The sequence below is a fragment of the Lampetra fluviatilis genome, unplaced genomic scaffold, assembly GCF_964198595.1.
Source record: "Lampetra fluviatilis unplaced genomic scaffold, kcLamFluv1.1 SCAFFOLD_321, whole genome shotgun sequence".
Lineage (NCBI taxonomy): Eukaryota > Metazoa > Chordata > Hyperoartia > Petromyzontiformes > Petromyzontidae > Lampetra > Lampetra fluviatilis.
This window is the reverse complement of record NW_027621629.1, coordinates 25,001-50,336: the sequence shown is the minus strand read 5'-3', so window position 1 is coordinate 50,336 and position 25,336 is coordinate 25,001. Positions and strand designations below refer to the sequence as shown.

Genomic DNA, 25,336 nt, shown 5'->3' with positions numbered 1-25,336 from the left:
GGACGAGGAGGTGGACGAGTTGGTGGAGGAGGAGGTGAGGAGGAGGAAGTCGCGGGGGCAGGTGGAGGTGGACGAGGAGGTGGACGAGGTGGGGAGGAGGAGGGGGAGGAGGGGGAAGACGACACGGGGGCAAGTGGTGGAGGAGGTGGACGAGGAGGTGGACGAGGAGGTGGACGAGAGGGGGAGGAGGGGGAAGACGACACGGGGGCAAGTGGTGGAGGAGGTGGACGAGGAGGTGGACGAGGAGGTGGACGAGAGGGGGAGGAGGGGGAAGACGACACGGGGGCAAGTGGTGGAGGAGGTGGACGAGGAGGTGGACGAGAGGGGGAGGAGGGGGAAGACGACACGGGGGCAAGTGGTGGAGGAGGTGGACGAGGAGGTGGACGAGGAGGTGGACGAGGTGGGGAGGGGGAGGAGGGGGAAGACGACACGGGGGCAAGTGGTGGAGGAGGTGGACGAGGAGGTGGACGAGGAGGTGGACGAGGTGGGGAGGGGGAGGAGGGGGAAGACGACACGGGGGCAAGTGGTGGAGGAGGTGGACGAGGAGGTGGACGAGGAGGTGGACGAGGTGGGGAGGGGGAGGAGGGGGAAGACGACACGGGGGCAAGTGGTGGAGGAGGTGGACGAGGAGGTGGACGAGGAGGTGGACGAGGTGGGGAGGGGGAGGAGGGGGAAGACGACACGGGGGCAAGTGGTGGAGGAGGTGGACGAGGAGGTGGACGAGGTGGGGAGGGGGAGGAGGGGGAAGACGACACGGGGGCAAGTGGTGGAGGAGGTGGACGAGGAGGTGGACGAGGAGGAGGACGACGACGAGGAGGAGGTGGACGAGGAGGAGGTGGAGCTGTACGAGACGGAGGAGGAGGAGGACGACGAGGTGGACGAGGTGGCGGTGAGGAGGAGGAGGAGGAGGAGGAGGACTCTGGCGGCGGGAAGAGGAGTGAAGGTTGCAGGTTCGCGTTTACTCACAAACACTCACAAACACTCACTAACACAGAAACACTCACTAACACAGAAACACTCACAAACACTCACAAACACTCACTAACACAGAAACACTCACTAACACAGAAACACTCACAAACACTCACAAACACTCACAAACACTCACTAACACAGAAACACTCACTAACACAGAAACACTCACTAACACTCACAAACACTCACAAACACTCACTAACACAGAAACACTCACAAACACTCACAAACACTCACAAACACTCACTAACACAGAAACACTCACTAACACTCACAAACACTCACAAACACTCACAAACACTCACAAACACTCACTAACACAGAAACACTCACAAACACTCACAAACACTCACAAACACTCACTAACACAGAAACACTCACAAACACTCACAAACACTCACAAACACTCACTAACACAGAAACACTCACTAACACAGAAACACTCACAAACACTCACAAACACTCACAAACACTCACTAACACAGAAACACTCACAAACACTCACTAACACAGAAACACTCACTAACACAGAAACACTCACTAACACAGAAACACTCACAAACACTCACAAACACTCACAAACACTCACAAACACTCACAAACACTCACTAACACTCACAAACACTCACTAACACTCACTAACACAGAAACACTCACTAACACTCACAAACACTCACAAACACTCACAAACACTCACTAACACTCACAAACACTCACTAACACTCACTAACACAGAAACACTCACTAACACTCACAAACACTCACAAACACTCACTAACACTCACAAACACTCACTAACACTCACTAACACAGAAACACTCACTAACACTCACAAACACTCACTAACACTCACAAACACTCACTAACACTCACTAACACTCACTAACACTCACAAACACTCACTAACACTCACAAACACTCACAAACACTCACAAACACTCACACTCACTAACACTCACAAACACTCACAAACACTCACTAACACTCACAAACACTCACTAACACTCACTAACACAGAAACACTCACTAACACTCACAAACACTCACTAACACTCACAAACACTCACTAACACTCACTAACACTCACTAACACTCACAAACACTCACTAACACTCACAAACACTCACAAACACTCACAAACACTCACACTCACTAACACTCACAAACACTCACAAACACTCACTAACACTCACAAACACTCACAAACACTCACAAACACTCACAAACACTCACAAACACTCACTAACACTCACTAACACTCACTAACACTCACAAACACTCACAAACACTCACTAACACTCACTAACACTCACAAACACTCACAAACACTCACAAACACTCACTAACACTCACAAACACTCACAAACACTCACAAACACTCACAAACACTCACAAACACTCACTAACACTCACAAACACTCACAAACACTCACAAACACTCACTAACACTCACTAACACTCACAAACACTCACAAACACTCACTAACACTCACAAACACTCACTAACACTCACAAACACTCACAAACACTCACTAACACTCACAAACACTCACTAACACTCACTAACACTCACAAACACTCACAAACACTCACAAACACTCACAAACACTCACTAACACTCACTAACACTCACTAACACTCACAAACACTCACAAACACTCACTAACACTCACAAACACTCACTAACACTCACAAACACTCACAAACACTCACTAACACTCACAAACACTCACAAACACTCACTAACACTCACAAACACTCACTAACACTCACAAACACTCACTAACACTCACAAACACTCACTAACACTCACTAACACTCACTAACACTCACTAACACTCACAAACACTCACTAACACTCACTAACACTCACAAACACTCACAAACACTCACTAACACTCACAAACACTCACTAACACTCACAAACACTCACAAACACTCACAAACACTCACAAACACTCACAAACACTCACTAACACTCACTAACACTCACAAACACTCACAAACACTCACAAACACTCACTAACACTCACTAACACTCACTAACACTCACAAACACTCACTAACACTGAAACACTCACTAACACTCACTAACACACAGAAACACTCACAAACACTCACTAACACTCACAAACACTCACAAACACTCACTAACACTCACAAACACTCACTAACACTCACTAACACAGAAACACTCACAAACACTCACAAACACTCACAAACACTCACAAACACAGAAACACTCACAAACACTCACAAACACTCACTAACACTCACTAACACTCACAAACACTCACTAACACTCACAAACACTCACAAACACTCACTAACACTCACAAACACTCACTAACACTCACTAACACAGAAACACTCACAAACACTCACAAACACTCACAAACACTCACAAACACAGAAACACTCACAAACACTCACTAACACTCACTAACACAGAAACACTCACAAACACTCACTAACACTCACAAACACTCACAAACACTCACTAACACTCACAAACACTCACAAACACTCACAAACACAGAAACACTCACAAACACTCACAAACACTCACTAACACTCACTAACACTCACAAACACTCACTAACACTCACTAACACAGAAACACTCACAAACACTCACAAACACTCACAAACACTCACAAACACAGAAACACTCACAAACACTCACAAACACTCACAAACACTCACAAACACTCACAAACACTCACTAACACTCACTCACACTCACAAACACTCACTAACACTCACTCACACTCACAAACACTCACAAACACTGAAACACTCACTAACACTCACTAACACTCACTAACACTCACTCACACTCACAAACACTCACAAACACTCACTCACACTCACTAACACAGAAACACTCACAAACACTCACTCACACTCACTAACACAGAAACACTCACAAACACTCACAAACACTCACTAACACAGAAACACTCACAAACACTCACTAACACTCACTAACACTCACTAACACTCACAAACACTCACTAACACTCACAAACACTCACAAACACTCACTAACACTCACAAACACTCACAAACACTCACAAACACTCACAAACACTCACAAACACTCACAAACACAGAAACACTCACAAACACTCACAAACACTCACAAACACTCACAAACACTCACTAACACTCACAAACACTCACTAACACTCACAAACACTCACTAACACTCACTAACACTCACAAACACTCACAAACACTCACAAACACTCACTAACACTCACTAACACTCACAAACACTCACAAACACTCACTAACACTCACAAACACTCACTAACACTCACAAACACTCACAAACACTCACTAACACTCACAAACACTCACTAACACTCACTAACACTCACTAACACTCACTAACACTCACAAACACTCACAAACACTCACAAACACTCACAAACACTCACAAACACTCTCTGACACTGAAACACTCACAAACACTCACTAACACTCACTAACACTCACTAACACTCACTAACACAGAAACACTCACTAACACTCACAAACACTCACTAACACAGAAACACTCACTAACACTCACAAACACTCACTAACACTCACTGACACTCACAAACACTCACTAACACTCACAAACACTCACTAACACTCACTGACACTCACAAACACTCACTAACACTCACTAACACTCACTAACACTCACTAACACTCACTAACACTCACTAACACTCACTAACACTCACTGACACTCACAAACACTCACAAACACTCACAAACACTCACTAACACAGAAACACTCACTAACACTCACTAACACTCACTAACACTCACAAACACTCACAAACACTCACTAACACTCACAAACACTCACAAACACTCACTAACACTCACTAACACTCACTAACACTCACAAACACTCACTAACACTCACAAACACTCACAAACACTCACAAACACTCACTAACACTCACAAACACTCACAAACACTCACAAACACTCACTAACACTCACAAACACTCACAAACACTCACAAACACTCACAAACACTCACTAACACTCACTAACACTCACTAACACTCACAAACACTCACAAACACTCACAAACACTCACTAACACTCACTAACACTCACAAACACTCACAAACACTCACAAACACTCACAAACACTCACAAACACTCACAAACACTCACTAACACTCACAAACACTCACAAACACTCACAAACACTCACAAACACTCACAAACACTCACAAACACTCACAAACACTCACTAACACTCACAAACACTCACTCACACTCACAAACACTCACTAACACTCACAAACACTCACAAACACTCACAAACACTCACTAACACTCACTAACACTCACAAACACTCACAAACACTCACAAACACTCACAAACACTCACTAACACTCACAAACACTCACAAACACTCACTAACACTCACAAACACTCACTAACACTCACTAACACTCACAAACACTCACTCACACTCACAAACACTCACAAACACTCACAAACACTCACAAACACTCACTAACACTCACTAACACTCACAAACACTCACAAACACTCACAAACACTCACTAACACTCACAAACACTCACTAACACTCACTAACACAGAAACACTCACAAACACTCACAAACACTCACAAACACTCACTAACACTCACAAACACTCACAAACACTCACTAACACTCACAAACACTCACTAACACAGAAACACTCACAAACACTCACAAACACTCACTAACACTCACTGACACTCACTAACACTCACAAACACTCACAAACACTCACTAACACTCACAAACACTCACTAACACTCACAAACACTCACAAACACTCACAAACACTCACAAACACTCACTGACACTCACTAACACTCACAAACACTCACTAACACTCACTAACACTCACTAACACTCACAAACACTCACAAACACTCACTAACACTCACTAACACTCACAAACACTCACAAACACTCACTAACACTCACAAACACTCACAAACACTCACTAACACTCACTAACACTCACAAACACTCACTAACACTCACAAACACTCACAAACACTCACTAACACTCACAAACACTCACAAACACTCACTAACACTCACAAACACTCACTAACACTCACAAACACTCACTAACACTCACTAACACTCACTAACACTCACAAACACTCACAAACACTCACAAACACTCACAAACACTCACAAACACTCACAAACACTCACAAACACTCACAAACACTCACAAACACTCACAAACACTCACAAACACTCACTAACACAGAAACACTCACTAACACTCACTAACACTCACAAACACTCACAAACACTCACTAACACTCACAAACACTCACAAACACTCACTAACACAGAAACACTCACAAACACTCACAAACACTCACAAACACTCACTAACACTCACAAACACTCACAAACACTCACTAACACTCACAAACACTCACAAACACTCACTAACACTCACAAACACTCACTCACACTCACAAACACTCACAAACACTCACAAACACTCACAAACACTCACTAACACTCACTAACACTCACTAACACTCACAAACACTCACAAACACTCACTAACACTCACAAACACTCACAAACACTCACAAACACTCACAAACACTCACTAACACTCACAAACACTCACAAACACTCACTAACACTCACAAACACTCACTAACACTCACTAACACTCACAAACACTCACAAACACTCTCTGACACTGAAACACTCACTAACACTCACTAACACTCACTAACACTCACTAACACTCACAAACACTCACAAACACTCTCTGACACTGAAACACTCACAAACACTCACAAACACTCACAAACACTCACAAACACTCACAAACACTCACTAACACTCACTAACACAGAAACACTCACAAACACTCACTAACACTCACAAACACTCACAAACACTCACAAACACTCTCTGACACTGAAACACTCACAAACACTCACAAACACTCACAAACACTCACAAACACTCACAAACACTCACTAACACTCACTAACACAGAAACACTCACAAACACTCACTAACACTCACAAACACTCACAAACACTCACTAACACTCACAAACACTCACAAACACTCACTAACACTCACTAACACAGAAACACTCACAAACACTCACTAACACTCACAAACACTCACAAACACTCACTAACACTCACAAACACTCACAAACACTCACTAACACTCACTAACACAGAAACACTCACAAACACTCACTAACACTCACAAACACTCACAAACACTCACTAACACTCACTAACACTCACTAACACACAAACACTCACTAACACTCACAAACACTCACAAACACTCACAAACACTCACAAACACTCACTCACACTCACAAACACTCACAAACACTCACAAACACTCACTAACACTCACAAACACTCACTAACACTCACAAACACTCACTAACACTCACAAACACTCACTAACACTCACTAACACTCACAAACACTCACTAACACTCACAAACACTCACTAACACTCACTAACACTCTCAAACACTCACAAACACTCACTAACACAGAAACACTCACAAACACTCACAAACACTCACAAACACTCACTAACACTCACTAACACTCACAAACACTCACTAACACTCACTAACACTCACTAACACTCACAAACACTCACTAACACTCACAAACACTCACTAACACTCACTAACACTCACTAACACTCACAAACACTCACAAACACTCACTAACACTCACAAACACTCACTAACACTCACAAACACTCACAAACACTCACAAACACTCACAAACACTCACAAACACTCACAAACACTCACTAACACTCACTAACACTTACAAACACTCACTCACACTCACTAACACTCACAAACACTCACTCACACTCACAAACACTCACAAACACTCACAAACACTCACAAACACTCACTAACACTCACTAACACTCACAAACACTCACTAACACTCACAAACACTCACAAACACTCACAAACACTCACAAACACTCACTAACACTCACTAACACTCACTAACACAGAAACACTCACAAACACTCACAAACACTCACAAACACTCACAAACACTCACAAACACTCACTAACACTCACTAACACTCACAAACACTCACAAACACTCACAAACACTCACAAACACTCACAAACACTCACTAACACTGAAACACTCACTAACACTCACTAACACTCACAAACACTCACTAACACTGAAACACTCACTAACACTCACTAACACTCACAAACACTCACTAACACTGAAACACTCACTAACACTCACTAACACTCACAAACACTCACTAACACTCACAAACACTCACTAACACTCACTAACACTCACAAACACTCACAAACACTCACTAACACTCACTAACACTCACTAACACTCACAAACACTCACAAACACTCACTAACACTCACAAACACTCACAAACACTCACAAACACTCACAAACACTCACAAACACTCACTAACACTCACTAACACTCACTAACACTCACAAACACTCACAAACACTCACAAACACTCACTAACACTCACAAACACTCACAAACACTCACAAACACTCACTAACACTCACAAACACTCACAAACACTCACTAACACTCACAAACACTCACTAACACTGAAACACTCACTAACACTCACTAACACTCACAAACACTCACTGACACTCACTGACACTCACTAACACTCACAAACACTCACAAACACTCACAAACACTCACTAACACTCACAAACACTCACTAACACTCACTAACACAGAAACACTCACAAACACTCACAAACACTCACTAACACTCACTAACACTCACTAACACTCACTAACACTCACTAACACTCACAAACACTCACTAACACTCACTAACACTCACAAACACTCACTAACACTCACTAACACTCACTAACACTCTCAAACACTGAAACACTCACAAACACTCACAAACACTCACAAACACTCACAAACACTCACTCACACTCACAAACACTCACAAACACTCACAAACACTCACACAGAAACACTCACTAACACTCACAAACACTCACTAACACTCACACAGAAACACTCACTAACACTCACAAACACTCACAAACACTCACTAACACTCACTAACACTGAAACACTCACAAACACTCTCTGACACTCACAAACACTCACTAACACTCTCAAACACTGAAACACTCACAAACACTCACTAACACTCACAAACACTCACTCACACTCACAAACACTCACAAACACTCACAAACACTCACACAGAAACACTCACTAACACTCACAAACACTCACTAACACTCACACAGAAACACTCACTAACACTCACAAACACTCACTAACACTCACTAACACTCACTAACACTCACAAACACTCACAAACACTCACAAACACTCACTAACACTCACTAACACTCACAAACACTCACAAACACTCACAAACACTCACAAACACTCACAAACACTCACAAACACTCACTAACACTCACTAACACAGAAACACTCACTAACACTCACAAACACTCACAAACACTCACAAACACTCACAAACACTCACAAACACTCACAAACACTCACACAGAAACACTCACTAACACTCACAAACACTCACTAACACTCACACAGAAACACTCACTAACACTCACAAACACTCACTAACACTCACTAACACTCACTAACACTCACAAACACTCACAAACACTCACTAACACTCACTAACACTCACAAACACTCACTAACACTCACAAACACTCACTAACACTCACTAACACTCACTAACACTCACTAACACTCACAAACACTCACAAACACTCACAAACACTCACAAACACTCACAAACACTCACAAACACTCACAAACACTCACTAACACTCACAAACACTCACAAACACTCACAAACACTCACAAACACTCACAAACACTCACAAACACTCACTAACACTCACTAACACTCACAAACACTCACAAACACAGAAACACTCACTAACACTCACAAACACTCACAAACACTCACAAACACTCACAAACACTCACTAACACTCACAAACACTCACAAACACTCACAAACACTCACTAACACTCACAAACACTCACTAACACTCACAAACACTCACTAACACTCACAAACACTCACTAACACTCACAAACACTCACTAACACTCACAAACACTCACTAACACTCACAAACACTCACAAACACTCACTAACACTCACTCACACTCACAAACACTCACAAACACTCACAAACACTCACAAACACTCACTAACACTCACTAACACTCACAAACACTCACAAACACTCACTAACACTCACTAACACTCACTAACACTCACTAACACTCACTAACACTCACAAACACTCACTAACACTCACAAACACAGAAACACTCACAAACACTCACTAACACTCACTAACACTCACAAACACTCACAAACACTCACTAACACTCACTAACACTCACTAACACTCACAAACACTCACTAACACTCACAAACACTCACTAACACTCACTAACACTCACTAACACTCACAAACACTCACTAACACTCACAAACACTCACTAACACTCACAAACACTCACAAACACTCACTAACACTCACAAACACTCACAAACACTCACAAACACTCACTAACACTCACTAACACTCACAAACACTCACTAACACTCACAAACACAGAAACACTCACTAACACTCACAAACACTCACTAACACTCACAAACACTCACTGACACTGAAACACTCACAAACACTCACAAACACTCACAAACACTCACTAACACTCACAAACACTCACAAACACTCACAAACACTCACTAACACTCACAAACACTCACAAACACTCACAAACACTCACTAACACTCACTAACACTCACTAACACTCACAAACACTCACTCACACTCACTAACACTCACAAACACTCACTAACACTCACAAACACTCACTAACACTCACTAACACTCACTAACACTCACAAACACTCACTAACACAGAAACACTCACTAACACTCACTAACACTCACTAACACTCACAAACACTCACTAACACTGAAACACTCACTAACACTCACTAACACTCACAAACACTCACTAACACTCACAAACACTCACTAACACTCACTAACACTCACAAACACTCACTAACACTCACAAACACTCACTAACACTCACTAACACTCACAAACACTCACAAACACTCACTAACACTCACTAACACTCACTAACACTCACAAACACTCACTAACACTCACTAACACTCACAAACACTCACAAACACTCACAAACACTCACTAACACAGAAACACTCACAAACACTCACTAACACTCACTAACACTCACAAACACTCACAAACACTCACAAACACTCACAAACACTCACAAACACTCACTAACACTCACTAACACAGAAACACTCACAAACACTCACTAACACTCACAAACACTCACTAACACTCACTAACACTCACAAACACTCACAAACACTCACAAACACTCACAAACACTCACTAACACTCACTAACACTCACAAACACTCACTAACACTCACAAACACTCACTAACACTCACAAACACTCACAAACACTCACTAACACTCACTAACACTCACAAACACTCACAAACACTCACAAACACTCACAAACACTCACTAACACTCACAAACACTCACTAACACTCACAAACACTCACAAACACTCACTAACACTCACAAACACTCACAAACACTCACTCACACTCACAAACACTCACAAACACTCACAAACACTCACTAACACTCACTAACACTCACTAACACTCACAAACACTCTCTGACACTGAAACACTCACAAACACTCACAAACACTCACTCACACTCACTAACACTCACAAACACTCACTAACACTCACTAACACTCACAAACACTCACTGACACTGAAACACTCACAAACACTCACAAACACTCACTAACACTCACAAACACTCACTAACACTCACAAACACTCACTAACACTCACTAACACTCACAAACACTCACTAACACTCACTAACACTCACAAACACTCACAAACACTCACTAACACTCACAAACACTCACAAACACTCACAAACACTCACTAACACTCACAAACACTCACTAACACTCACTAACACTCACAAACACTCACTAACACTCACAAACACTCACTAACACAGAAACACTCACAAACACTCACAAACACTCACTAACACTCACTAACACTCACAAACACTCACTAACACTCACAAACACTCACTAACACTCACAAACACTCACAAACACTCACTAACACTCACTAACACTCACAAACACTCACTAACACTCACTAACACTCACAAACACTCACTAACACTCACTAACACTCACTAACACTCACAAACACTCACAAACACTCACTAACACTCACAAACACTCACAAACACTCACTAACACTCACAAACACTCACTAACACTCACAAACACTCACTAACACTCACAAACACTCACAAACACTCACTAACACTCACAAACACTCACAAACACTCACAAACACTCACAAACACTCACTAACACTCACTGACACTCACAAACACTCACTAACACTCACAAACACTCACAAACACTCACTAACACTCACTAACACTCACAAACACTCACAAACACTCACAAACACTCACTAACACTCACTGACACTCACTAACACTCACTAACACTCACAAACACTCACAAACACTCACTAACACTCACTAACACTCACAAACACTCACTAACACTCACTAACACTCACAAACACTCACAAACACTCACTAATACTCACAAACACTCACAAACACTCACAAACACTCACAAACACTCACAAACACTCACTAACACTCACAAACACTCACAAACACTCACAAACACTCACAAACACTCACTAACACTCACTAACACTCACAAACACTCACAAACACTCACAAACACTCACTAACACTCACTAACACTCACTAACACTCACAAACACTCACAAACACTCACAAACACTCACAAACACTCACTAACACTCACAAACACTCACAAACACTCACAAACACTCACTAACACTCACAAACACTCACTAACACTCACAAACACTCACTAACACTCTCTGACACTGAAACACTCACAAACACTCACAAACACTCACTAACACTCACAAACACTCACTAACACTCACTAACACTCACAAACACTCACAAACACTCTCTGACACTGAAACACTCACAAACACTCACTAACACTCACAAACACTCACAAACACTCACAAACACTCAAACACTCACAAACACTCACAAACACTCACAAACACTCACAAACACTCACAAACACTCAAACACTCACAAACACTCACAAACACTCACAAACACTCACAAACACTCACAAACACTCACTAACACTCACAAACACTCACAAACACTCAAACACTCACAAACACTCACTAACACTCACAAACACTCACAAACACTCACTAACACTCACAAACACTCACAAACACTCACTAACACTCACAAACACTCACTAACACTCACTAACACTCACAAACACTCACAAACACTCTCTGACACTGAAACACTCACAAACACTCACTAACACTCACAAACACTCACAAACACAGAAACACTCACAAACACAGAAACACTCACAAACACTCACAAACACTCACAAACACTCACTCACACTCACTAACACAGAAACACTCACAAACACTCACAAACACTCACAAACACTCACTCACACTCACTAACACAGAAACACTCACAAACACTCACTAACACAGAAACACTCACTAACACTCACAAACACTCTCTAACACTCACACAGAAACACTCACAAACACAGAAACACTCACAAACACTCACTCACACTCACTAACACAGAAACACTCACAAACACTCACTAACACAGAAACACTCACAAACACTCACTCACACTCACTAACACAGAAACACTCACAAACACTCACTAACACTCAGAAACACTCACAAACACTCACTAACACTCACACAGAAACACTCACTAACACAGAAACACTCACAAACACTCACTCACACTCACTAACACTCACAAACACTCACTAACACAGAAACACTCACAAACACTCACAAACACTCACTAACACAGAAACACTCACTAACACAGAAACACTCACAAACACTCACAAACACTCACTAACACAGAAACACTCACAAACACTCACAAACACTCACAAACACTCACAAACACTCTCTAACACAGAAACACTCACAAACACTCACTAACACAGAAACACTCACAAACACTCACAAACACTCACAAACACTCACAAACACTCTCTAACACAGAAACACTCACAAACACTCACTAACACTCACTGAGTGACTGAGTTGGTGGATGGGTGAGTGGGTGGCTGAGTGGCTGAGTTGATTGGGTGAGTGGGTGAGTGGGTGAGTGAGTTGGTGGTTGGGTGAGTGTGTGGGTTGGTGATTGGGTGAGTGGGTGAGTGAGTTGGTGGATGAGTGGGTGATTGGGTGAGTGGGTGAGTGAGTTGGTGGTTGGGTGAGTGTGTGGGTTGGTGATTGGGTGAGTGGGTGAGTGAGTTGGTGGATGAGTGGGTGATTGGGTGAGTGGGTGAGTGAGTTGGTGGTTGGGTGAGTGTGTGGGTTGGTGATTGGGTGAGTGGGTGAGTGAGTTGGTGGATGAGTGGGTGATTGGGTGAGTGGGTGAGTGAGTTGGTGGTTGGGTGAGTGTGTGGGTTGGTGATTGGGTGAGTGGGTGAGTGAGTTGGTGGATGAGTGGGTGATTGGGTGAGTGGGTGAGTGAGTTGGTGGTTGGGTGAGTGTGTGGGTTGGTGATTGGGTGAGTGGGTGAGTGAGTTGGTGGATGAGTGGATGATTGGGTGAGTGGGTGAGTGAGTTGGTGGTTGGGTGAGTGTGTGGGTTGGTGATTGGGTGAGTGGGTGAGTGAGTTGGTGGATGAGTGGATGATTGGGTGAGTGGGTGAGTGAGTTGGTGGTTGGGTGAGTGTGTGGGTTGGTGATTGGGTGAGTGGGTGAGTGAGTTGGTGGATGAGTGGGTGATTGGGTGAGTGGGTGAGTGATAGGGTGGTTGGGTGAGTGTGTGGGTTGGTGATTGGGTGAGTGGGTGAGTGAGTTGGTGGATGAGTGGATGATTGGGTGAGTGGGTGAGTGATAGGGTGGTTGGGTGAGTGTGTGGGTTGGTGATTGGGTGATTGGGTGAGTGGGTGAGTGAGTTGGTGGTTGGGTGAGTGTGTGGGTTGGTGATTGGGTGAGTGGGTGAGTGAGTTGGTGGATGAGTGGGTGATTGGGTGAGTGGGTGGGTGAGTGATAGGGTGGTTGGGTGAGTGTGTGGGTTGGTGATTGGGTGAGTGGGTGAGTGAGTTGGTGGATGAGTGGATGATTGGGTGAGTGGGTGAGTGAGTTGGTGGTTGGGTGAGTGTGTGGGTTGGTGATTGGGTGAGTGGGTGAGTGAGTTGGTGGATGAGTGGATGATTGGGTGAGTGGGTGAGTGAGTTGGTGGTTGGGTGAGTGTGTGGGTTGGTGATTGGGTGAGTGGGTGAGTGAGTTGGTGGATGAGTGGATGATTGGGTGAGTGGGTGAGTGAGTTGGTGGTTGGGTGAGTGTGTGGGTTGGTGATTGGGTGAGTGGGTGAGTGAGTTGGTGGATGAGTGGATGATTGGGTGAGTGGGTGAGTGAGTTGGTGGTTGGGTGAGTGTGTGGGTTGGTGATTGGGTGAGTGGGTGAGTGAGTTGGTGGATGAGTGGATGATTGGGTGAGTGGGTGAGTGAGTTGGTGGTTGGGTGAGTGTGTGGGTTGGTGATTGGGTGAGTGGGTGAGTGAGTTGGTGGATGAGTGGGTGATTGGGTGAGTGGGTGGGTGAGTGATAGGGTGGTTGGGTGAGTGTGTGGGTTGGTGATTGGGTGAGTGGGTGAGTGAGTTGGTGGATGAGTGGATGATTGGGTGAGTGGGTGAGTGAGTTGGTGGTTGGGTGAGTGTGTGGGTTGGTGATTGGGTGAGTGGGTGAGTGAGTTGGTGGATGAGTGGATGATTGGGTGAGTGGGTGAGTGAGTTGGTGGTTGGGTGAGTGTGTGGGTTGGTGATTGGGTGAGTGGGTGAGTGAGTTGGTGGATGAGTGGATGATTGGGTGAGTGGGTGAGTGAGTTGGTGGTTGGGTGAGTGTGTGGGTTGGTGATTGGGTGAGTGGGTGAGTGAGTTGGTGGATGAGTGGGTGATTGGGTGAGTGGGTGGGTGAGTGATAGGGTGGTTGGGTGAGTGTGTGGGTTGGTGATTGGGTGAGTGGGTGAGTGAGTTGGTGGATGAGTGGATGATTGGGTGAGTGTGGGTGAGTGAGTTGGGTGGTTGGGTGAGTGTGTGGGTTGGTGATTGGGTGAGTGGGTGAGTGAGTTGGTGGATGAGTGGATGATTGGGTGAGTGTGGGTGAGTGAGTTGGTGGTTGGGTGAGTGTGTGGGTTGGTGATTGGGTGAGTGGGTGAGTGAGTTGGTGGATGAGTGGATGATTTGGGTGAGTGGGTGAGTGAGTTGGTGGTTGGGTGAGTGTGTGGGTTGGTGATTGGGTGAGTGGGTGAGTGAGTTGGTGGATGAGTGGGTGATTGGGTGAGTGGGTGAGTGATAGGGTGGTTGGGTGAGTGTGTGGGTTGGTGATTGGGTGAGTGGGGTGAGTGAGTTGGTGGATGAGTGGATGATTGGGGTGAGTGGGTGAGTGATAGGGTGGTTGGGTGAGTGTGTGGGTTGGTGATTGGGTGAGTGGGTGAGTGAGTTGGTGGATGAGTGGGTGATTGGGTGAGTGGGTGAGTGATAGGGTGGTTGGGTGAGTGTGTGGGTTGGTGATTGGGTGAGTGGGGTGAGTGAGTTGGTGGATGAGTGGATGATTGGGTGAGTGGGTGAGTGAGTTGGTGGTTGGGTGAGTGTGTGGGTTGGTGATTGGGTGAGTGGGTGAGTGAGTTGGTGGATGAGTGGGTGATTGGGTGAGTGGGTGAGTGATATGGTGGTTGGGGTGAGTGTGTGGGTTGGTGATTGGGTGGAGTGGGTGAGTGGAGTGATAGGGTGGTTGGGTGAGTGAGTTGGTGGATGAGTGGGTGATTGGGTGAGTGAGTGAGTGATAGGGTGGTTGGGTGAGTGTGTGGGTTGGTGATTGGGTGAGTGGGTGAGTGGGTGGGGTGGTTGGGTGAGTGAGTTGGTGGATGAGGTGGGTGATTGGGTGAGTGGGTGAGTGATAGGGTGGTTGGGTGAGTGTGGTGGGGTTGGTGATTGGGTGAGTGGGTGAGTGGGTGGGTGGTTGGCTGAGTGAGTTGGTGGATGAGTGGGTGATTGGGTGAGTGGGTGAGTGATAGGGGTGGTTGGGTGAGTGTGTGGGTTGGTGATTGGGTGAGTGGGTGAGTGGGTGGGTGGTTGGGTGAGTGTGTGGGTTGGTGATTGGGTGAGTGGGTGAGTGAGTGATAGGGTGGTTGGGTGAGTGAGTTGGTGGATGAGTGGGTGATTGGGTGAGTGGGTGAGTGATATGGTGGTTGGGTGAGTGTGTGTGTTGGTGATTGGGGTGAGTGGGTGGGGTGGGTGGGTGGCTGAGTGACTGAGTTGGCTGGGTGAGTGTGGGTGAGTGAGTTGGTGGGTGGGTGAGTGTGAGTGGGTGAGTGATAGGGTGGTTGGGGTGAGTGTGTGGGTTGGTGATTGGGTGAGTGGGTGAGTGATAGGGTGGTTGGGTGAGTGAGTTGGTGGATGAGTGGGTGAATTGGGTGAGTGGGTGAGTGAGAGGGTGGTTGGGTGAGTGTGTGGGGTTGGTGATTGGTGTGAGTGGGTGAGTGGGTGGGTGGTTGGGTGAGTGAGTTGGTGGATGAGTGGGTGATTGGGTGAGTGGGGTGAGTGATAGGGTGGTTGGGTGAGTGTGTGGGTTGGTGATTGGGTGAGTGGGTGGGTGGTTGGCTGAGTGAGTTGGTGGATGAGTGGGTGATTGGGTGAGTGGGTGAGTGATAGGGTGGTTGGGTGAGTGTGTGTGTTGGTGATTGGGGTGAGTGGGTGGGGTGGGTGGCTGAGTGACTGAGTTGGCTGGGTGAGTGTGGGTGAGTGAGTTGGTGGGTGGGTGAGTGTGAGTGGGTGAGTGATAGGGTGGTTGGGTGAGTGTGTGGGTTGGTGATTGGGTGAGTGGGTGAGTGATAGGGTGGTTGGGTGAGTGAGTTGGTGGATGAGTGGGTGATTGGGTGAGTGGGTGAGTGAGAGGGGTGGTTGGGTGAGTGTGTGGGTTGGTGATTGGGTGAGTGGGTGAGTGGGTGGGTGGTTGGGTGAGTGAGTTGGTGGATGAGTGGGTGATTGGGTGAGTGGGTGAGTGATAGGGTGGTTGGGTGAGTGTGTGGGTTGGTGATTGGGTGAGTGGGTGAGTGGGTGGGTGGTTGGCTGAGTGAGTTGGTGGATGAGTGGGTGATTGGGTGAGTGGGTGAGTGATATGGTGGTTGGGTGAGTGTGTGGGTTGGTGATTGGGTGAGTGGGTGAGTGAGTGATAGGGTGGTTGGGTGAGTGAGTTGGTGGATGAGTGGGGTGATTGGGTGAGTGGGTGAGTGATAGGGTGGTTGGGTGAGTGTGTGGGTTGGTGATTGGGTGAGTGGGTGAGTGGGTGGGTGGTTGGCTGAGTGAGTTGGTGGATGAGTGGGTGATTGGGTGAGTGGGTGAGTGATAGGGTGGTTGGGTGAGTGTGTGGGTTGGTGATTGGGTGAGTGGGTGAGTGGGGTGGGTGGTTGGGTGAGTGAGTTGGTGGATGAGTGGGTGATTGGGTGAGTGGGTGAGTGGGTGGGTGGTTGGGTGAGTGTGTGGGTTGGTGATTGGGTGAGTGGGTGAGTGGGTGGGTGGTTGGCTGAGTGAGTTGGTGGATGAGTGGGTGATTGGGTGAGTGGGTGAGTGATAGGGTGGTTGGGTGAGTGTGTGGGTTGGTGATTGGGTGAGTGGGGTGAGTGGGTGGGTGGTTGGCTGAGTGAGTTGGTGGGATGAGTGGGTGATTGGGTGAGTGGGTGAGTGATAGGGTGGTTGGGTGAGTGTGTGGGTTGGTGATTGGGTGAGTGGGTGAGTGGGTGGGTGGTTGGGTGAGTGAGTTGGTGGATGAGTGGGTGATTGGGTGAGTGGGTGAGTGATAGGGTGGTTGGGTGAGTGTGTGTGGGTTGGTGATTGGGTGAGTGGGTGAGTGGGTGGGTGGCTGAGTGGCTGAGTGACTGAGTTGATTGGGCGTGTGGGCGAGCGAGCGAGTGTGTGTGTGTGTGTGCGTGTGTGCACCTAGCCTGCCACCCCAGCAAGACTCCCTCCCCCTGACTCGTCAACTGCTTGACAGGTGGTGGTGGGTGGTGGACGAGGTGATGGACGAGATGGTGGACGAGCTGGAGGGAGGAGGAGGAGGTCCGAGGTTGAAGTGAGAGTCAAGGAGGTGAAGTTGACCAGCAATTTGACCAGCAATGTGATGAAGAAGTGGGCACCTCCTAGCGCTCAGCTCCAGAGAGCCGTCTCTGTGGCCATCTACAGCGCCATAACGTGAGTGGGTGGGTGAGTGAGTGGGTGGGTGCGTGGGTGGGTGGGTGGGTGAGTGGGTGGTGAGTGGGTGGGTGAGTGGGTGCGTGGGTGAGTGGGTGCGTGGGTGGGTGAGTGGGTGGGTGGGTGAGTGGGTGGGTGGGTGAGTGGGTGGGTGGGTGAGTGGGTGGGTGGGTGAGTGGGTGCGTGGGTGAGTGGGTGCGTGGGTGAGTGGGTGCGTGGGTGAGTGGGTGCGTGGGTGAGTGGGTGCGTGGGTGAGTGGGTGCGTGGGTGGGTGCGTGGGGTGGTGGGTGGGTGGGTGAGTGGGTGGGTGGGTGGGTGAGTGAGTGGGTGGGTGGGTGGGTGAGTGGGTGGGTGAGTTGGTGGGTGGGTGGGTGGGTGAGTGGGTGAGTGGGTGAGTGGGTGAGTGGGGTGGGTGCGTGGGTGAGTGGGGTGGGTGAGTGGGTGGGTGGGTGAGTGGGTGCGTGGGTGGGTGAGTGGCTGGGTGGGTGGGTGAGTGGGTGGGTGGGTGAGTGGGTGGGTGGGTGAGTGGGTGGGTGGGTGGGTGAGTGGGTGGGTGAGTGGGTGGGTGGGTGAGTGGGTGGGTGGGTGAGTGGGTGGGTGAGTGGGTGAGTGGGTGCGTGGGTGGATGAGTGGGTGGGTGGGTGAGTGAGTGGGTGGGTGAGTGAGTGAGTGGGTGGGTGGGTGGGTGGGTGGGTGAGTGGGTGGGTGAGAGTGTGAGTGGTGGGTGAGTGGAGTGGGTGAGTGGGTGAGTGGCTGGGTGAGTGGGTGGGTGGGTAGGTGAGTGGGTGGGTGGGTGGGTGGGTGAGTGGGTGGGTGGGTGGGTGAGTGGGGTGGGTGAGTGGGTGGGTGGGTGAGTGGGTGGGTGGGTGGGTGGGTGGGTGAGTGGGTGGGTGGGTGAGTGGGTGGGTGGGTGGGTGGGTGGTGAGTTGGGTGGGTGGGTGAGTGGGTGGGTGGGTGGGTGGGTGGGTGGGTGGGTGAGTGGGTGGGTGGGTGAGTGGCTGGTGAGTGGGTGGGTGGGTGGGTGGGTGAGTGGGTGGGTGGGTGGGTGGGTGGGTGAGTGGGTGGGTGGGTGGGTGGGTGGGTGAGTGGGTGGGTGGGTGGGTGAGTGGGTGAGTGGGTGAGTGGGTGGGTGAGTGGGTGAGTGGCTGGGTGAGTGGGTGCGTGGCTGGGTGGGTGGGTGCGTGGGTGGGTGGGTGGGTGAGTGGGTGGGTGAGTGGGTGGGTGGGTGGGTGAGTGAGTGGGTGAGTGGGTGGGTGGGTGGGTGAGTGGGTGGGTGGGTGGGTGAGTGGGTGGGTGAGAGTGTGAGTGGGTGGGTGAGTGGGTGAGTGGCTGGGTGAGTGGGTGCGTGGGTGGGTGAGTGGGTGAGTGGGTGGGTGGGTGAGTGGGTGGGTGGGTGGGTGAGTGGGTGGGTGGGTGGGTGGGTGAGTGGGTGGGTGGGTGGGTGAGTGGGTGGGTGGGTGGGTGGGTGAGTGGGTGGGTGGGTGGGTGAGTGGGTGGGTGGGTGGGTGGGTGGGTGGGTGGGTGAGTGGGTGGGTGGGTGGGTGAGTGGGTGGGTGGGTGAGTGGGTGGGTGGGTGAGTGGGTGGGTGGGTGGGTGAGTGGGTGGGTGGGTGGGTGAGTGGGTGGGTGGGTGGGTGAGTGGGTGGGTGGGTGGGTGAGTGGGTGGGTGGGTGAGTGGGTGGGTGGGTGGGTGAGTGGGTGGGTGGGTGGGTGGGTGAGTGGGTGGGTGGGTGAGTGGGTGGGTGGGTGAGTGGGTGGGTGAGTGGGTGGGTGGGTGGGTGAGTGGGTGGGTGGGTGGGTGGGTGAGTGGGTGGGTGGGTGAGTGGGTGGGTGGGTGGGTGGGTGAGTGGGTGAGTGGCTGGGTGAGTGGGTGCGTGGGTGGGTGAGTGGGTGGGTGAGTGGGTGGGTGGGTGGGTGAGTGGGTGGGTGGGTGAGTGGGTGGGTGAGTGGGTGAGTGGGTGGGTGAGTGGGTGGGTGGGTGGGTGAGTGGGTGGGTGAGTGGGTGGGTGGGTGGGTGAGTGGGTGGGTGAGAGTGTGAGTGGGTGGGTGAGTGGGTGGGTGAGTGGGTGAGTGGCTGGGTGAGTGGGTGCGTGAGTGGGTGGGTGGGTGGGTGAGTGGGTGGGTGGGTGGGTGAGTGGCTGGCTGGGTGAGTGGGTGCGTGGGTGGGTGAGTGGGTGGGTGGGTGAGTGGGTGGGTGGGTGGGTGGGTGGGTGAGTGGGTGGGTGATTGGGTGAGTGGCTGGGTGATTGGGTGAGTGGCTGGGTGAGTGGCTGGGTGAGTGGGTGAGTGGCTGGGTGAGTGGGTGAGTGGCTGGGTGAGTGGGTGCGTGGGTGGGTGCGTGGGTGGGTGAGTGGGTGGGTGGGTGGGTGAGTGGGTGGGTGGGTGGGTGAGTGGGTGGGTGGGTGGGTGAGAGTGTTAGTGGGTGGGTGAGTGGGTGGGTGAGTGGGTGAGTGGGTGGGTGAGTGAGTTGGTGGGTGAGTGAGAGTGTGAGTTGGTGGGTGAGTGAGAGTGTGTGGGTGAGTGGGTGGGTGAATTGGGTGTGTGAGTGGGTGGGTGGGTGAGTTGGTGTGTGAGTGGATGGATGAGACGGTGAGTGAGTGAGAGTGTGAGTGGCTGGGTGAGTGTGAGTGGGTGGGTGGGTGAGTGAGTAGGTGAGTGTGTGAATGGGTGAGTGTGTGAGTGGATGAGAGAGTGTGTGTTTAAGTGGGTGAGTGGGTGAGAGTGAGTGTGTGAGTGTGTGAGTGGATGAGTGTGTGGGTGTTTAAGTGGGTGAGTGTGTGAGTGGATGAGAGAGTGTGTGTTTAAGTGGGTGAGTGTGTGAGTGAGTGTTTGTTTAAGTGGGTGAGTGGGTGAGAGTGTGAGTGAGTGTGTGAGTGGGTGAGTGGGTGAGTGTGTGTGTGTCTAAGTGGGTGAGTGGGTGAGAGTGTGAGTGAGTGTGTGAGTGGGTGAGTGGGTGAGTGTGTGAGTGTTTAAGTGGGTGAGTGTGTGAGAGTGTGAGTGGGTGAGTGTGTGAGTGTGTGAGAGAGTGAGTGTTTAAGTGGGTGAGTGTGTGAGAGTGTGAGTGGGTGAGTGTGTGAGTGTGTGAGAGTGTGAGTGGGTGAGTGTGTGAGTGTGTGAGAGTGTGAGTGGGTGAGTGTGTGTGTGTTGAAGTGGGTGAGTGTGTGAGTGAGTGTGTGTTTAAGTGGGTGAGTGAGTGAGTGAGTGAGTGTTTAAGTGGGTGAGTGTGTGAGTGAATGAGAGTGAGTGTGTTTAAGTGGGTGAGTGTGTGAGTGTGTGAGTGAGTGTGTGTTTAAGTGGGTGAGTGTGTGAGTGAGTGAGTGTTTAAGTGGGTGAGTGTGTGAGTGAGTGAGTGTGTGTTTAAGTGGGTGAGTGTGTGAGTGTGTGAGTGAGTGAGTGTGTGAGTGAGTGAGTGAGTGAGTGTTTAAGTGGGTGAGTGTGTGAGTGTGTGAGTGAGTGAGTGTGTGAGTGAGTGAGTGAGTGTTTAAGTGGGTGAGTGTGTGAGTGTGTGAGTGAGTGTGTGTTTAAGTGGGGTGAGTGTGTGAGTGAGTGAGTGTGTGTTTAAGTGGGTGAGTGTGTGAGTGAGTGAGTGTTTAAGTGGGTGAGTGTGTGAGTGGATGAGAGTGTGAGTGTTTAAGTGGGTGAGTGTGTGAGTGGATGAGAGTGTGTGTGTTTAAGTGGGTGAGTGTGTGAGTGAGTGTGTGTTTAAGTGGGTGAGTGAGTGTGTGAGTGGGTGAGAGAGTGAGTGTTTAAGTGGGTGAGTGTGTGAGTGTGTGAGTGAGTGTGTGTTTAAGTGGGTGAGTGTGTGAGTGGGTGAGTGTGAGTGAGTGTTTAAGTGGGTGAGTGTGAGAGTGGATGAGAGAGTGAGTGTTTAAGTGGGTGAGTGTGTGAGTGAGTGAGTGTGTGTTTAAGTGGGTGAGTGTGTGAGTGGATGAGTGTGTGAGTGAGTGTTTAAGTGGGTGAGTGTGTGAGTGAGTGAGTGTTTAAGTGGGTGAGTGTGTGAGTGAGTGAGTGTTTAAGTGGGTGAGTGTGTGAGTGAGTGAGTGAGTGTGTGTTTAAGTGGGTGAGTGTGTGAGTGAGTGTGTGTTTAAGTGGGTGAGTGTGTGAGTGGATGAGAGAGTGAGTGTTTAAGTGGGTGAGTGTGTGAGTGAGTGAGTGAGTGAGTGTGTGAGTGAGTGAGTGAGTGAGTGTTTAAGTGGGTGAGTGTGTGAGTGAGTGAGTGAGTGTTTAAGTGGGTGAGTGTGTGAGTGGATGAGAGTGTGTGTTTAAGTGGGTGAGTGTGTGAGTGAGTGTGTGTGTGTTTAAGTGGGTGAGTGTGTGAGTGAGTGAGTGTGTGTTTAAGTGGGTGAGTGTGTGAGTGGATGAGAGAGTGAGTGTTTAAGTGGGTGAGTGTGTGAGTGAGTGAGTGTTTCAGTGGGTGAGTGTGTGAGTGAGTGTGTGTTTAAGTGGGTGAGTGGGTGAGTGTGTGAGTGAGTGAGTGTTTCAGTGGGTGAGTGTGTGAGTGAGTGAGTGTGTGTTTAAGTGGGTGAGTGTGTGAGTGGATGAGAGAGTGAGTGTTTCAGTGGGTGAGTGAGTGAGTGAGTGAGTGTTTAAGTGGGTGAGTGTGTGAGTGAGTGAGTGTTTAAGTGTGTGAGTGTGTGAGTGAGTGTGTGAGTGTGTGTGTGTTTAAGTGGGTGAGTGTGTGAGTGAGTGTGTGTTTAAGTGGGTGAGTGAGTGTGTGTTTAAGTGGGTGAGTGTGTGAGTGAGTGTGTGTTTAAGTGGGTGAGTGTGTGAGTGAGTGTGTGTTTAAGTGGGTGAGTGTGTGAGTGAGTGTGTGTTTAAGTGGGTGAGTGTGTGAGTGGATGAGAGAGTGAGTGTTTAAGTGGGTGAGTGTGTGAGTGAGTGAGTGCGTGTTTAAGTGGGTGAGTGTGTGAGTGTGTGAGAGAGTGTGTGTTTAAGTGGGTGAGTGTGTGTGTGTTTAAGTGGGTGAGTGTGTGTGTTTAAGTGAGTGAGTGAGTGTGTGTTTAAGTGGGTGAGTGTGTGAGTGGGTGAGTGTGTGTTTAAGTGGGTGAGTGTGTGAGTGTGTGAGAGAGTGTGTGTTTAAGTGGGTGAGTGAGTCTTTAAGTGGGTGAGTGTGTGAGTGGATGAGTGTGTGAGTGTTTAAGTGGGTGAGTGTGTGTGTTTAAGTGAGTGAGTGAGTGAGTGTTTAAGTGGGTGAGTGTGTGAGTGAGTGAGTGTGTGTTTAAGTGGGTGAGTGTGTGAGTGTGTGAGTGAGTGTGTGTTTAAGTGGGTGAGTGTGTGAGTGAGTGAGTGAGTGTGTGTGTTTAAGTGAGTGAGTGTGTGTGTTTAAGTGAGTGTGTGTGTGAGTGTGTGTTTAAGTGGGTGAGTGTGTGAGTGTGTGTTTAAGTGGGTGAGTGTGTGAGTGAGTGAGTGAGTGCGTGTTTAAGTGGGTGAGTGTGTGAGTGAGTGAGTGAGTGCTTAAGTGAGTGTGTGAGTGAGTGAGTGAGTGAGTGTTTAAGTGGGTGAGTGTGTGAGTGGATGAGTGAGTGAGTGTTTAAGTGGGTGAGTGGGTGAGTGTGTGAGTGAGTGTGTGTTTAAGTGGGTGAGTGTGTGAGTGAGTGAGTGTTTAAGTGGGTGAGTGTGTGAGTGGATGAGAGAGTGAGTGTTTAAGTGGGTGAGTGTGTGAGTGAGTGAGTGAGTGTTTAAGTGGGTGAGTGTGTGAGTGAGTGAGTGTTTAAGTGGGTGAGTGTGTGAGTGGATGAGAGAGTGTGTGTTTAAGTGGGTGAGTGTGTGAGTGAGTGTGTGTTTAAGTGGGTGAGTGTG

The 25,336-nt window shown here is 48.3% G+C and overlaps 1 protein-coding gene across 1 annotated transcript in view; it reads left to right on the top strand.

Annotated features, from left to right (window-relative positions):
- Window positions 1–19,455: 19,455 nt before the first annotated feature.
- Window positions 19,456–25,336, top strand: part of LOC144955506 (uncharacterized) — a gene marked incomplete at its 3' end in the record, with an annotated part of 24,883 nt that continues 19,002 nt past the window's right edge. Inside the window, exon 1 of the mRNA XM_078885700.1 lies at window positions 19,456–19,538. Coding sequence (XP_078741826.1) covers window positions 19,468–19,538 — 71 coding nt within the window. The remainder of the gene's footprint in view (window positions 19,539–25,336) is intronic.